Source organism: Pelophylax lessonae, assembly GCF_965119305.1.
Source record: "Pelophylax lessonae genome assembly, chromosome: 2".
NCBI classification, from domain to species: domain Eukaryota; kingdom Metazoa; phylum Chordata; class Amphibia; order Anura; family Ranidae; genus Pelophylax; species Pelophylax lessonae.
Window position 1 is genome coordinate 751493914 of NC_138769.1, and position 15521 is coordinate 751509434.

The window sequence follows — 15521 nt, forward strand, 5'->3', positions numbered from 1 at the left end:
GGCCTGACAAAGTTTGGGTGGCGGCTATGCAAAACCTGCTGGAGTAATGGGGGCTTGGAAGGTTAGATGTGTGGCCCTCAGGTTCCTTCCTCCTCTGCCCTGGGGGGTCTCTCTTTGGGAGAGCCCCCCTAAACTAGTATTCGAGGTGGCTTCAGCTACCATGAAGAATGAGGTCTGCCAGGCCTTCTGGCTATGCAGACCATGGAAACCCTATGTCCCCGTCAGGAGTATTGCCACCCAGTAATCAGCACAAGTTAGAATGTGGGCAACTCAGCGGTTGTTGCGGAGACACTGCAGCATGTAATCGCTCATGTGTGCCAGGTTGCCCAGAGGCAACGAAAGGCTGTCCTCTGTGGGAGGTGTATCCTCTGTGTCACCCCAGCCATGCACCAGTGATGGCCACGAGCTGGCCTGGGTGCCACCCTGCTGTGAACATGGTCACTCCTCCTCCATCTCCTCCTCCTCATCCTCCACCTTGTCATCCTCCAGAACTGTGCCCTTGCTGGACAATTGTGTACCTGGCGTTTGTGGGTGCAGGAACCCACCCACTGAGCCACTTGTGACTGCCCTGAAAGCCTTGGAAATGATCACTCTTCCTCCTCCTCCTGCTCCTCCTCCTGTACCACATCCTCTTCCATCATTGCCCGAAACGTTTTTTCAAGGAGGCATAGAAGTGGGATAGTTAAGCTGAGAACGGCGTCATCGGCACTGGCCATGTTGGTGGAGTACTCGAAACAGCGCAAAAGGGCACAAAGGTCTCGCATGGAGGCCCAGTTATTGGTGGTGAAGTGGTGCTGTACCGCAGAGCGACTCACGTGTGCATACTGCAGCTGAAACTCCATTATCGCCTGCTGCTGCTCGCACAGTCTGGCCAGCATGTGCAGGGTGGTGTTCCACCCTGTGGGCACGTCACATATGAGGCGGTGAGTGGGAAGGCCAAAGTTACGCTGCAGCGCTGACATGCGAGCAGCACAGGGTGAGAACGCCAAAAGTGCGCACAGACGGCCCGCACTTTCTGCAGCAGCTCTGACATATCGGGGTAATTTTTAAGGAACCTCTGCACCACCAAATTCAGCACATGTGCCAGGCAAGAGATGTGTGTCAAACCGGCTAGGCCCAGAGCTGCTATGAGATTTTGCCCATTATCGCACACCACCAGGCCGGGCTTGAGGCTCACTGGCACCAACCACTCATTGGTCTGCTGTTCCATGCCCCTCCACAACTCCTGTGCGGTGTGTGTTTTTTTCCCCCAAACAGGCAAGTTTTAAAACTCCCTGCTGTCGTTTACCCCTGGCTGTGCTGAAGTTGGTGGTGAAGGTGTTACGCTGACCGGATGAGGAGGCGGTAGAGGATGAGGATGAGGAAGCGGAGTAGGAGGAGTTAGCAACAGGAGGCAAACTGAAGCGCCCCGCAATCCTCGGTGGTGGAAGGAGATGCGCCAAACAAATTTAAAGGGTGTATCTCACAGTAACATAATCAGCAAACGCTGCAAAATTATTAATTTTCCCCTAAATGGGTGTTTATTGAATAGCAGAATAGAACAACAGTATCCAAAGGGTGTATCTCACAGTAACATATGAATGACAATTTTTTATTTTTCCCTTTAATTGGTGATTTTTGAATAGCAGATTAGAACAGACTGATAAAAGTTTTTTTTTTTTCTCCCTCCTCCTCACTGGGCTCAGGTCAGGGCAAAAAGATTGTGCACTGCACCCCCACACGATAAAATCAATATAGATCGCTGTCTGATTAAAGAAGATTCTTCCTATTCTTTCCCTGAAAGCAATCTCCAGCCTGTCCCTACAATAATCTCCTATCTCTCCCTCAAATCAGCAGCATCAGGAACCTCTCCCTAGTATAGTTAGAGCAGAGTGACGTGCGGCGCTGTGTGACTCCAGCTTATATAGACTCTGGGTCACATGCTGCACTGGCCAATCACAGCCATGCCATTAGTAGGCATGGCTGTGATGGCTTCTAAGGGCACACTAGTTAAACGCTTGCTGATTGGCTGCCATGCAGCTGTTGAAACCGCGCCATTAAAACCGAACAAAGTACTGTATCCCCAATATACAGTAAAATGTTCGGGTCTGTGTCCGGGTACCAAAAACCGAAAAGTCCGGTACGATCCTGAACAATACAATCTGTGTTCGCTCAACCCTAGTCATTAGTAGTTAATTGATCCAACACTGCATTCATTCTAGTAGGAGAATCCACCAACTGTGACATGTAGTTGTCCTGTAATGTTTCCATAAAGAGACGGGCCTTCTGTGAGTGTGTAGTCCCCTCTTCCCAGTTAGTGTCAGGATAGTTGAAGTCCCCAATATGATGACTGATCCCAGCTTTGCCACTTTACCCAATAGTGATATAAATTCCAGCTCTACCTCCTCCCTTTGGTTGGGTGGCCTATAGCAAACCCCCACAATTACTTTTCCCTTTTCACCTTCCCTACGGAGCTCTACTCACACGTATTCTAACTCCATACTCATCCCTTCCATAATATCACTCCTTTCCACCACCCTTACATTATTCCTGACATAGAGACATACCCTTCCCCCTCTTTTTCCTTCCCTGTCTTTCCGATACACAGAATACCCTTGGATATTGGCCAGCCAGTCGTTTGAAGAGTCGAACCAAGTTTCTGTTATTCCCACAAGGTCTACAGTATGTCCTCCTCAGGTGCTAACATTTCATACTCATCCATTTTATTAGCTATGCTCCAGGTATTTGCATATGTCCCTCCTAGTTTTGTGGAAGTTGATAGTGATTGGCGCTTACTTTTATTCCTGTTTGGTCTCAGATTTATCCGCACAGACCCCCCAATTTTAGAAGCTACGGACCTGCTGTCGCTTCTGCCCCCAATAATACTCTCGGTCCTCAGCTCCCTCCTAACTGACTCTACCACTGGGCCCTCCACCCATAAATAATACACCCCGATCATTATTATCAATACATAATACACCCCGATCATTATTATCAATACATAATACACCCCGATCATTATTATCAATACACTCCGATCATTATTATCAATACATAATACATCCCGATCATTATTATCAATACACCCCGATCATTATTATCAATACATAATACACCCCGATTATTATTATCAATACACTCCGATCATTATTATCAATATATAATACATCCCGATCATTATTATCAATACACCCACGATCATTCTTATCAATCCACTCCAATCATTATTATCAATACATAATACACCCCGATCATTATTATCAATACATAATAAACCCCGATTATTATTATCAATACATAATACACCCTGATCATTTTTATCAATATATTCCACAATGATACCCGGGATACACTTCTCTATAACTCTTTATATACATCTCTGACATATACTCAGCGCTGTACAGAGCTCATTGAGCCAGTCACATCAGTCTCTGTACCACAGGAGCTTACACTCTAATGTCCCCTCCCCCACAGCCACACACTATTATTATTATACATGTATATATCTCTGACATATACCGCAGTGCTGTACAGAGAAGCCATTACACACAATGCAGGGAATGTATTTGGCTCTCAGTTGCTGTGAATTGATGTTTGATATTCAGTGCAGGTCCCGGTGGGGCTCATTGCAGTCGGTGATGTGGAATGACTGTCCTCAGGACATCACCGGATGTCATCCTGGTCCTGGACTTGAAAGCATCATGTGACCAGTGAGGAAGGTGGAACCCCCCAGGAGAGCTCAGGTGGGTGACTGATGGAACTTTCCAGTCATCATAGAAGGTTCTGGGAGGAAGTGCCGGCTGACATTGGTGACCAACACTTCATAAAATTCAATCTTCTAGGTGAGGGCCAAATCTGCACCCCCTGCAAGACTTTATCTGGCTGACAGTGGGGGTGAGTGAGCCCTCACACAGGTCTTCAGGTCAGCCTACAGTCTACATTCCTTCCCGATACCCCACACTCCCTCTCCAGTCTCCAGTACAGGATTCCCCCAGTGCTCTGTCATTGCACCCTCAGAGTCATAACAACCAATTACATCTTTGGTCCATCATTCACAGATAGATGACACTTCCACCATCCAGACCAGATCCACCTCCGTCTGCTGCTACGGCCACCATCTTGGGCTTTCCAGACTTCGAGGGATACTCAGGGGTTTTCTCTACCAGCATGGCCCAATCACACTCACCAAGGTTTGGAGGTCTCCACCTGCTGTCAGTCTTGTTGGTAATAAAAGGGCAATCCAATGAATACCTGAAGCAGGTGCAGACTCCAGGATCCAATGATGAAGGATACTCAGGGGTGTCTCCTATCACCACGGCCTAATGACACTCACCATGGGTTGGAGGTCCCCACCTGTTGGTCAGTCTTGTTGGTATTGAAAGAGCCATCCAATGAATACCTGAAGTAGGTACAGACTCCAGGATCCAGTGATGAGGGATACTCAGGGGTGTCTCCTACCAGCATGACCCAATCACATTCACCAAGGGTTGGAGGTATCCACCAGGTGGTCAGAAGTGTTGGTGATAAAATAGCCATCCTATGATTAGCTGAAGTAGGTGCAGACTCCAGGATCCAAGGATGAGGGATACTCCGGGGCGTGTTCTACCAGCACGGCCCAATCACGCTCAACAAGGATTGGAGGTCTCCACCTGTTGGTCAGTCTTGTTGGTGATGAATGAGCTGTCCTATGAATACCTGAAGTAGGTGCAGACTCAAGGATTCAATGATAAGGGTTACTCAGGGGTGTGTTCTACCAGCATGGCCCAATCACACTCACCAAGGGTTGGAGGTCTCCTCCTGTTGGTCAGTCTTGTTGGTAATGGCAGAGACATTCTATGAATACCTGAAGTAGGTGCAGACTCGAGTATCCATTGATGGGGGATACTCAGGGGTGTGTTCTACCAGCACGACCCAATCACGCTCACCAAGGGTTGGAGGTCTTTTCCTGCTGTTTAACCACTTCATATCCAATGCCTGCTGCTAAATTACTAAGAACCCCCATACATTATATATTTTCTGAAAGCTGAGACCATGGAGAATAAAATGGTGGCAGCTGGAATTTTTTATTAGCACAGCTTATCACATTAAAATTTTCATTAAAAAAAATTACACAAAAATAATTTTAGTGCACAGGAACACTATATATTGCCCTTTTTTTGGTAAAATATAAAACAGGAAGTCATGACGAGTAAACAGATACCAAACATGTCCAGCCTTAAAACTGAGTGCACCAATGAAATGATGAAAAACGACAGTATCCAGAATTGTCCAAGCTTACCAAGTCATGGGCTTATGTAACCCGCTTAAAAAAAATAAGACTGATGCTCTTCAGCCTAATCAGGAGGTAGTAGTAGTCCTGGATTTGGGACTGACCCTGTCTGGCTTCCTGTGCTTGTAGTCCTTGTTCCGGTCATCTAAGCATCTAATGACTTGGTTGCTGTGGGGTGGAGTAGCCATCCTTCCCTCTTTTTAACATCTTCATCTTTCATTGCAGGCGCTTCTTACACACGGATTATGTGGTCATGGAAGTTCTCCATCTCAACCAGACCTTTGACTCCTCCTACTCCAGCTTCTTCCTTTTTGGGTTTCCCGAGTTTACGGAATCCCGGGCCCTACTCATCATTCCGTTCCTGTCTGTCTACATGGCCATACTGTCCGGGAACTGCTTGCTTATCTACCGGATCTGGGTGGAGAAGACCCTCCAGTCCATAATGTACACCCTTATCTCTCTCCTCTTCATAGTGAACCTCTCTTGTACTAACACTATCCTGCCTGCATTTCTGGTAAGCCTGGCCTTCACCGAGTACCAGATCTCTCTGGGCAGTTGCCTGGTGCAGATGTTCTTCATCTACCTATCAGTGGTTATGGAGTCAGCGGTGGTTCTGTTGATGGCCTTCGATCGGCATATGGCCATCTGTAGGCCTCTTCGCTACCATGAGATCATGACCAATTGGCTTCTGGGATGGCTTGTCCTCCTTTGTGTGATCAGGAGCGTCATCTTCGTGTGCCCCATAGTCATATCCGTGTCCAAAGTTCAGTTCTGCAGCTCCAACGTCATTGAGGGCTTCGCCTGTGAAAATATGGTGCTCCTGAAGCTCGGCTGTGGAGACATCTCCAAGATGCACATCACCGGTCTGGTGGTCAGGGTCTTTGTCTCGGCACTGGACGGGAGTCTCATCCTCATTTCCTACTTGGACATTCTCCGTACGACAATGAAGACCGTGAAAGGACAAGCTATAAGGAAGGCCTTGCACACATGTAGCACCCACCTGATCGTGGCTATACTCATCTACACTTGTGGCTTCTTGTCATCCATTGTGTACCGGATGGGCACAGCCGTTCCGGTCAATGGGCAAAACCTTGTTAGCGCCATCTACTTCCTCTTCCCCGCCACTGTGAACCCAATCATCTACGGGCTGAGGGTGAAGGAGATAAGGATCTGCTTAGTGAAAGCTTACCGAAGAAGGAAAGTCCATGTGAAAGGACCAATCAGGTCCATCCCAACGAATCTTACCAAAGAAGGAAAGTCCATGTAAACAGACCAACCAGGCCCACCCCAACAAATCTTAACAAAGAAGGAAAGTCCATGTAAACAGACCAACCAGGCCCACCCAACAAATATTATCAAAGAAGGAAAGTCCATGTGAACAGACCAACCAGGCCCACCCCAAAAAATCTTACCAAATAAGGAAAGTCCATGTGAACAGACCAACCAGGCCCACCCCAAAAAATCTTACCAAATAAGGAAAGTCCATGTGAACAGACCAACCAGGCCCACCCCAACAAATCTTAACAAAGAAGGAAAGTCCATGTAAACAGACCAACCAGGCCCACCTCAACAAATCTTACTAAATAAGGAAAGTTCATGTGAACAGACCATCTAGGCCCACTCCAACGAATCTTATCAAAGAAGGAAAGCCAATGTAGACGGACCAACCAGGCCCAACCCAACAAATCTTACCAAAGAAGGGAAGCCTATGTGAACAGACCATCTAGGCCCACTCCAACGAATCTTATCAAAGAAGGAAACTCTACGTAAATGGACCAACCAGACCCAACCCAACAAATTTTACCAAAGAAGAAAACTCTATGCAAATAAGCCAACTAGGCCCAACCCAACAAATCTTACCAAAGAAGGAAACTGTATGTAAACGGACCAACTAGGCCCACCCCAATGAATCTTACTAAATAAGGAAAGTGCATGTAGACGGACCAACCAGGCCCACCCCAACAAATATCAGATAAAGTGCCGAATCTGTTCACGGTGAAAGAAAAATTTACTGAAAATTAATTATGGGGCTTAAAGAGAATTTTCGGGCAACGTAAAAGACTATGTTTTTTAGCCCATCCCCCAACATACCATCACTCACCTTTAGACATGTGCAGAATGAAAAAAGTTGTTTTGTTTTGAGATGTTATTTAAATAATTTTGTTTAAGTAAAATTGTTCGATTCGTTTTCGGAATTTGTTTTGTTTGTTTATTTGTTTTCAAATTTGATTCAAATTTTCCGTATTTGGTCAAATTGCAATAAAATCCTCATTTAATCTATTTGAAATTCACATTTCAGAAGACGGTTAAATTATTTCTATTTTATTCTTTTCTATTCTATTGTTTATTCTATTCTATTCTGTTCTATTCGTTTCTATTCTATTTGAATCAATTCTATTCAAATTCAAATCTATTTTATTCGAATTTCAAATTTCGGAAGACGGTTATTTTCTATTCAATTCTTTTGTTTTTTTTTCTATTTTATTCTATTCTATTCTATTCAATTCAATTCTATTCTAAACTATTCTATTCAAATTTACATTTATTCTATTTGAAATTCGAAATTTCAGAAGACAGTTATATTCTATCTATTTTATTTTATTCTATTCTATTGTTTTTTCTTTTCTATTCTTTTCTATTCAATGTTATTTTTTTCTATTCTATTATTTTATTTTCTATTCTTTTCTATTCTAAACTATTCCATTCTTTTCTATTCCATTCCTTTATTTTCTATTCTATTTTATTCTATTATTTTTTATAATTTCTATTCCTTTATTTTGTATTCTATTTTCTTTTATTCTTGATTTTCAAATCCAAATTCAGATTCAATTTCCTTTTTTAATTTGATTCGAATTTGATTCTAATTCGATTCGAATTTCAGTGGAATGTATTTTCGTTATTTCGGATTCATTTAAATTCATTACTATTGTACTTCATAAATTCGGAACAAAACAAACCGCACGTCTACTCACCTTTCTCAGTAGTTCCCACCTCTTGTTTGCTCCATCTCAGCCATTGCCATGGATGGGTTGAAGCACCCAATCCAATGACCATTCAATGCTCTACACTCATACATTTCCAAGGAAGTGACTGTTTTACAAACTTTGGATCTGTCTTACGGACAACAAGTGCAGGGTTCTTGTGACTCCCTTGACATGGAATCTGCTAGCTAAGTGAGATGGCTATAGGCTCCTTATGGGTTCCTCAGAGGTTCCTGGGAGAGCAGACCTTCTACTTTCACCCTCTGACTACTGTATATGGAGTAAGTGGACCTTCTGTGATCTGATCACCATCTTTATCCTTGGTCACTGACTAGTTCTCATAGTATATGTCATAGTAATGTTCCTAACTTGATGGAACGTTCCCAAACTCTGAAAAGATTTGATGATAGGTCCTAAGTAGAGATTTTTTTTAAACTTGAGCATTTTGAAGGAAGTGAATGTTTTACGAACCTTGGATCTGCCTTACAGACAACCAGTGCAGAGTTCTTGTGACTCCCTTGGTATGGGCGATCTACTAAGTAGGTGGGATGGTCATGGGTTCCTTATTGGTTCCTCCGAGGTTCCTGAGAGAACAGACCCCTCTGCTTTTACTCTCTGACCACTCTACATTGAGTAAATGGATCTTCTTTGGCTATAATCTCACTAGTAGAGTTGGGCCAAACACCCCCTGGTTCAGTTTGTACCAGAACTCATGAACAGGGAAGATTTGGCCTCAAGCCGTGAACTCTATTAAAGTCTATGGGACACGAACATGAAAAATCAAAAGTCCCCATTTTGTAGGTTGATATGCAAGTTATTGGCCCTAAAAAGGGGTATGGGGCCCTCGGCACTGCCCTGGGAGGCATGTATCAATGCAATTTCTTTTTAAATCGTACTTACAGGGGCAGTGATTTATTGATGCTTAAAGTGAAACAATAAAAATGAAAAATCCAAATGGAATGTTAGGTGAATCACCTAATCCAATGACCATTCTACGCCCAACACTCAACCATTTTCAAGGAAGGGACTGTTTTTTGAACCTTGGATCTGTCTTACTGACAACAAGTGCAGGGTACTTGTGACTCCCTTGGTATGGGAGATCTGCTAACTAGGTGGGATGGCGATGGGTTCCTCATTGGTTCCTCCGAGGTTCCTGGGAGAGCAGACCCCTCTGCTTTCACTCTCTAACCACTCTACGTGGAGTAAGTGGATCTTTCATAGCTATAATCTCATGATTACATTTATCTTTCATCTTTCAGTGCCCACCCAATCCCTTCCCTGCCTGTCTGCTCCTGCATCAGTGCCCGCCCAATATCCTCCCTGCCTGTCTGCTCCTGTATCAGTGCCTGCCCCCTCCCCTCCCTGCCTGTCTGCTCCTGCGTCAGTGCCCACCCATCCCTTCCCTGCCTGTCTGCTCCTGCGTCAGTGCCCACCCAATCCCCTCCCTGCCTGTCTGCTCCTGTGTCAGTGCCCGCCCCCTCCCCTCCCTGCCTGTCTGCTCCTGTGTCAGTGCCAGCCCCCTCCCCTCCCTGCCTGTCTGCTCCTGCATCAGTGCCCACCCAATCCCCTCCCTGCCTGTCTGCTCCTGTGTCAGTGCCCATCCCTACCCTCCCTGCCTGTCTGCTCCTGTGTCAGTGCCCACCCCTCCCCTTCCTGCCTGTCTGCTCCTGCATCAGTGCCTGCCCCTCCCTTCCCTGCCTGTCTGCTCCTGCGTCAGTGCCTGCCCCCTCCCCTCCCTGCCTGTCTGCTCCTGTGTCAGTGCCTGCCCAATATCCTCCCTGCCTGTCTGCTCCTGTGTCAGTGCCTGCCCCCTCCCCTCCCTGCCTGTCTGCTCCTGCGTCAGTGCCCGCCCCTCCCGTCCCTGCCTGTCTGCTCCTGTGTCAGTGCCTGCCCCTCACTTCCCTGCCTGTCTGCTCCTGTGTCAGTGCCCACCCCTCCCCTTCCTGCCTGTCTGCTCCTGTGTCAGTGCCCGCCCCCTCCCCTCCCTGCCTGTCTGCTCCTGCATCAGTGCCCCGCCCTCCCCTCCCTGCCTGTCTGCTCCTGTGTCAGTGCCAGCCCCCCAAGAATCGAGATTCCAGGGGGGGGAACTTGCCCCCGCCCCTTGCAGATGCCCATGGAACTTGGGATACTATATGGACTGGGGCTGCTTTAAAAGAGTTGGAGATATAATGGCCATTCCCTGTCACTGTCAAGAAAGGCTGCTGTAAGAACACTAGTGAGAAGTTTGTCCTCCCAATATTGTTATTGGCCATTTTGGAGTATCCTGTGACCCTAAACTCCTCTCCTGTTAAAATTCTTCAGCAATAAATCTTAAAAAGACATCCCTTAGACTGTGCCATTACAACTAAAGTATATAGACTGGTGCCTGTGGCGCAGCCGCTGTGCGCCCCACAATGCTCTCTGCGCTGCACAGTTCATTCTAAGCCGTGTTTGGGCAAAGCTTTGGCAAATCAGGGCATAGTGAATATCTGGGTGTTAAAGAGCGGGGCAGGAAGCCGGCAACAACGGATGAGTCATCAGCTGTCAACGGGCTTCCCCGCTGACAGCTGAATGAAAAAAAACATTGCCGGCTATAAAAAAAAAAATGTAAAAAAAACACCTTTGGGTCTGATATGGATTTTAAGGAAAACCCCACACCAATTTATTTTTTATTTTTTCATTTCAAATAGTTTTTATTGTAATTTTTGTCATACAACAGGGGAAAACAATAAGCAGGTTTGCATAACTTGTGTAACAGGTAGGAATTAAGTATCAATAGTCATCCAGATCATTCCAGCTCATATAACTCGTAACTTGTACAGTACAGGAAGGTCAAAAGTATAATACAGTAAATCTACATCTTCACCACTCACATCAGCTAATAATAACAAGTGCGCCATCTAGTGATCAAATTAGATTATACATCGAAGTTCGAGCTGAACCAATTAGAACCATTTCTTTCTTTCTTTATGGTAATGCTCGCTTGTGGGAGACATAATTAGCTCGTATGTGTAGTGCAATTGGGTAGTGTGTATGATTTTTTTCTAGTAGTGATGGGAGCTGGACGTTTTTCCATTTCCTGGTGATACCGTGTGATCACAGTTTCTACACAGGGGAGAATGACAAGCGGCTTGTTTACACTAGCCGCCTGACTTTCTCCCTCTGCAGCGGCGATCGCAGAGTGACCGGCGGACATCGGGTCCGCCGGTCACACGCGCAGGGGGGGTCCGTGACCACGCGGGAGCGGGAGCGCGCCTCCGGCGGCACGCGCTCGCTCCCTAGACCCTCACAGGCTAACGACGTAGACTTACGTCACTTTGCCTGTAAGGGGCTGACTGCCGACGTAGATAGTCGTTAGGCAGTCGGCAAGTGGTTAATCTAGTTGCCAGAAGGACATTCAATACTATTTTGCGGAGTTGCAGCGGTATTTTTTCTAACGTCAGATTCAAGAGACCTAGCTCTGGAGATGGGTCCAGGGGTAGTAATATAATTTTGGAGAGTAAAGTGAAGACCTTAGACCATAGGGCTCGTATGGGTGGGCAATCCCACAGTATGTGTTTGATGGTACCCTGCTGACCACACTGTCGCCAACATGTTGGGGGGGTGTTGTCATCGAATTTCGCTAAGATACACGGTGTGAGATACCATCTCAAGGAGATTTTTAGGTGCAATTCCCTGACAGAAGCACTTAGGGAGGCTTTACAACCCGAGGTTAGGGCTAGGGACCACTGGCGAGGGGAGAATGCGGTGCCCATTTGAGCATGGGGGGAGATTTGGTCAATACGTTCTTCTCACCGAGGATGGGATAAATAGTAGAGATGCCCTTTGCTTTTGACAGAGGGGAGGTGAGATAGTCCCAAATTTTCTTCGGGACGGGCGCTCTGAGTTGAGGATTTTGTTTCAGGCAGGACTTAATTTGGATGTAACGGTACCATTCCGTTTTGGGAATGTGATATTCCGACACTAGCTGTGAAAAGGGTTTAACGACTCCGAGACTATATAGGACATCTAATGTGATGCAGCCACGGAGTAACCACTGACTGCGATTCATATCTGGGACTACTTGAAGGATGCTGGACATAGGAAGGGAAATTGTGGTAAGTGAAGTTTTTTTTTTCACCTAGAGTGCATCAAATGTAACCCTGCCGAGACCGATGCTCTGTTGGTCGGAGACATGTGTTTTGGTAGCTTGTCCCCCACTTTCCTACTGTATAACCATGAGGAGAGGTCTTTGTGGGGGATTTGGTCTCTCTCCAGCGCCCCCCAGAGGCTGTCTGGGGTGTGGTGGAACCAAGTGCGCAATTGGGAGAGTATGGAGGCTGTGTAGTAATCTTCCAGGTTGGGCACGGAGGCACCTCCGGCTTCCCTGGTCTTCATTAAGATCCCTTTTGCGCACCGAGACCGTTTGCCTTGCCACAAATAATGAGATACCATCGTCTGTAGTGAGCGTAGGAACGACTTAGGGACGGGGATGGGTAACGACCTGAATAGATATAGAAGTTTGGGCAATGTGCACATCTTAAAAGCAGCTAGTCGTCCCGACCATGTAAGCTCAAATTTTGCCAAAGATTGCAGTTCCGTGGCCAATTGGCTCTTAAAGGGAGAGAAATTAGCTTGAAACAATAGGGACGTGGATTTGGTAAGCGTAATGCCTAGATAGGTAATACCCGCGTCCGCCCATTTGTATGGGAGTGACCGAGTGAGAAGGTTTCTGGTTGTCCCGTCTATGCCTAAATCGAGTATATGGGGTTTGGCCTCATTCCCCTTGTATAGCGAAACCGCCCGAATGCAGTAAGGATATCCTTAATTTGTGGGAGTGAAGTTGTGGGATTCAATACCATCAGGATCACATCATCAGCGAATAGGCTGATGCGGTGTTCCTGAGAGCCGACGGTTATGCCCGTGATACCAGGGTCCGTGTGGATTTTTTGGGCCAGAGGTTCTATGGCCATATTAAAGACCAGGGGGGAGAGTGGGCACCCCTGCTGCGTCCCATTTGTAATGTGGAAAGGCGTGGAAAGGGAGGTGTCGACAAGAACTCAGGCTGAAGGATGAGAGTAGAGCGCTAGTATAGCTGCATGCATTTTGCCGTGTATGCCAAATTTGTGGAGCACCTCCTGGAGATACCCCCAGTGCACTCTATCGAACGCCTTCTCTGCATCCAACGATAGGAGCAGAGAAGGCGTTCTATTGGTGTTTGCGTTATGTATGACGTCAATGAGACGTCTGGTTGCGTCTGCGGATTGTCTTCCTAAGGTGAATCCCGACTGGTCCTTGTGCATGAGCAGTGGTAAAAGTGGCATTAGTCTGTTAGCTACTATCTTGGCATAGATTTTTATGTCTGAATTAAGTAAGGAAATAGGTCGAAAATTTTGCGGAGAGTTTGGTTCCTTGCCTGGTTTGGGGAGAGTTACGATGGTAGCTTCAAGCATTTCCATTGGGAATGAGGAGGAGGAGGCGGCATCATTAAACAATGTGCAGAGGTGGGGTGCTAGGATGTCCTTTAGTGCTTTATAATAGTCGTTGATCAAGCCATCTGGGCCAGGGGATTTCCCAGGCAGTAGGCTATGGCTTCGTAAACCTCCTCTACCGTGAAAGGGGTATTAAGTTGTGCAGACTGTGCGGGGGTGAGGGCAGGGAGGGAGATGCTGTCTAGGAATTCTATGATGTGGTCAGGGTTGGGCGATGTGGTCTGGGAGTCTTTCAGGTTATACAGAGATTCATAGTAGATGCTAAAGGCGTTGGCTATGTCTCTAGGGTCATATAGCTGCTCTTTTGTGTGGGGGTGAATGATGTACTTAAAGCGGAGTTCCACCCTAAATTTATACTTACCTCCATCTTCTCGCTCCGGGTCACCTGAAAAACAAATGGATAATCGCAATTTTTTTTTTTTTTTACTTACCTTGTAGAGAAAATATACTTACCTCACTTCCTTCTTCCTCCCCTCGGCGGCCACGGCGATTCATCACTTCCTGGCTTGCAATGATTCCTGGGAGCTGAACGTCATCGCTCCCAGGAATCAATGCGCCTGCACTGGCCCCGACGTCAGTTCCAGGGCGCGCGCGTCATTCCCTTCTAAACAGCTTCTGGGCATGCCCAGAAGCTGTGGAGGGATGACACGCGCGCACCGGAAGTGACGGCGGGGCCGGTGCAGTGCATCGTGGGACCGAAGAAGGAAGAGGACGCAGAAGAGGATCGCGCTGGCTTCAAGCTGCCCACACCTGAGATGGCAGTGCTGGACAAGACATTTTCAAGGTAAGTATTTCTCCTAAAAGGTAAGTGCAACCCGGGACAGATCAGAGGCTATCCATTGTGGAATGTACTATTCCTGACTGTCCCGGGGGTATTTTTATTAAAAAAAGTATAACCAGGGTGGAACTCCGCTTTAAGTTTATGTTTAATACGTTGACCCTTAATTCTGATGGCTAGCAGTTTGCCTGCCTTGTTGTTGGTGGTGTAATACGTGGCCTTAATCTTCCGGAGATTGCGTTCGTAAGTGTCAAGGAGATGTGACCTAAGTTCCCGCCTAAGTGATAAAAGCTTGGTTTTGAGATCTATGGAGGGGTTAGTTTGGTTCTGGACTTCCAGGGAGGTGATGTCTCGGGTGAGCTTGTCTACAATTTGGGAGCGCTTTCTGCTTGTCCTACGCTGCAGTTGAATAAGTACCCCTCTACTGAATGCCTTATGGGCATTCCAGAGAGTCGCGGACTCAGATATCGACCCCTTGTTATCTTGGAAAAGATCAGAAATTGAGTTTTTTAGAAAATCTACATTTTCCGGGATTTTAAGAATTGCAGCATTCGCTCTCCAAGGTTTTTGTGAGGATGATTTAGAAGTTAGCAAGAGTACAACGCTCACTGGGGCGTGGTCGGACCACGTAATTGGGGCTATCTCTGAGTCCACTGCTCTCTGGAGAATCGACATATCAGATAAAATAACATCAATACGCGAATAGGTATTATGCACTACAGAGTGGTGGGAGAATTGCCGGTCAGAGGGATGGTGGCATCTCCAAATGTCGTAGAGGTCGTTTCTGTGTATGAAACCTTGCAGGGCTTGCTGGCATCTGGTGGTGGTAGTTGAAGTGTCCACTGTTCTATCCGGGGGTAGATTAAAATAACCACACAGCACTAGGGGACCCTTTTGAACTGAGCAAATTTTTTTCATAATTTGGTTCAGGAAGCGAATTTGATGAACGTTGGGGGCGTAAATAGAGACCAAAGTCATTGTAAAGCCATCTAGTGAGCAGACAATGATCATGTATCTTTAGTAAGAGTAAAATCCACGCTAAGGTTATCCAAGGAATAAAAGGA

At 46.5% G+C, this 15521-nt stretch overlaps 1 protein-coding gene across 1 annotated transcript in view; it reads left to right on the plus strand.

The window, feature by feature from the left end:
• The window catches only part of LOC309548401 (uncharacterized protein), a gene marked incomplete at both ends in the record, with an annotated part of 28091 nt that extends 21576 nt beyond the window's left edge, over positions 1 to 6515 (plus strand). The window contains one exon of the mRNA XM_082248340.1: positions 5474 to 6515. Within this exon, the coding sequence (XP_082104466.1) occupies positions 5474 to 6515 (1042 nt within the window). The remainder of the gene's footprint in view (positions 1 to 5473) is intronic.
• Between the last annotated feature and the right edge of the window lie 9006 nt (positions 6516 to 15521).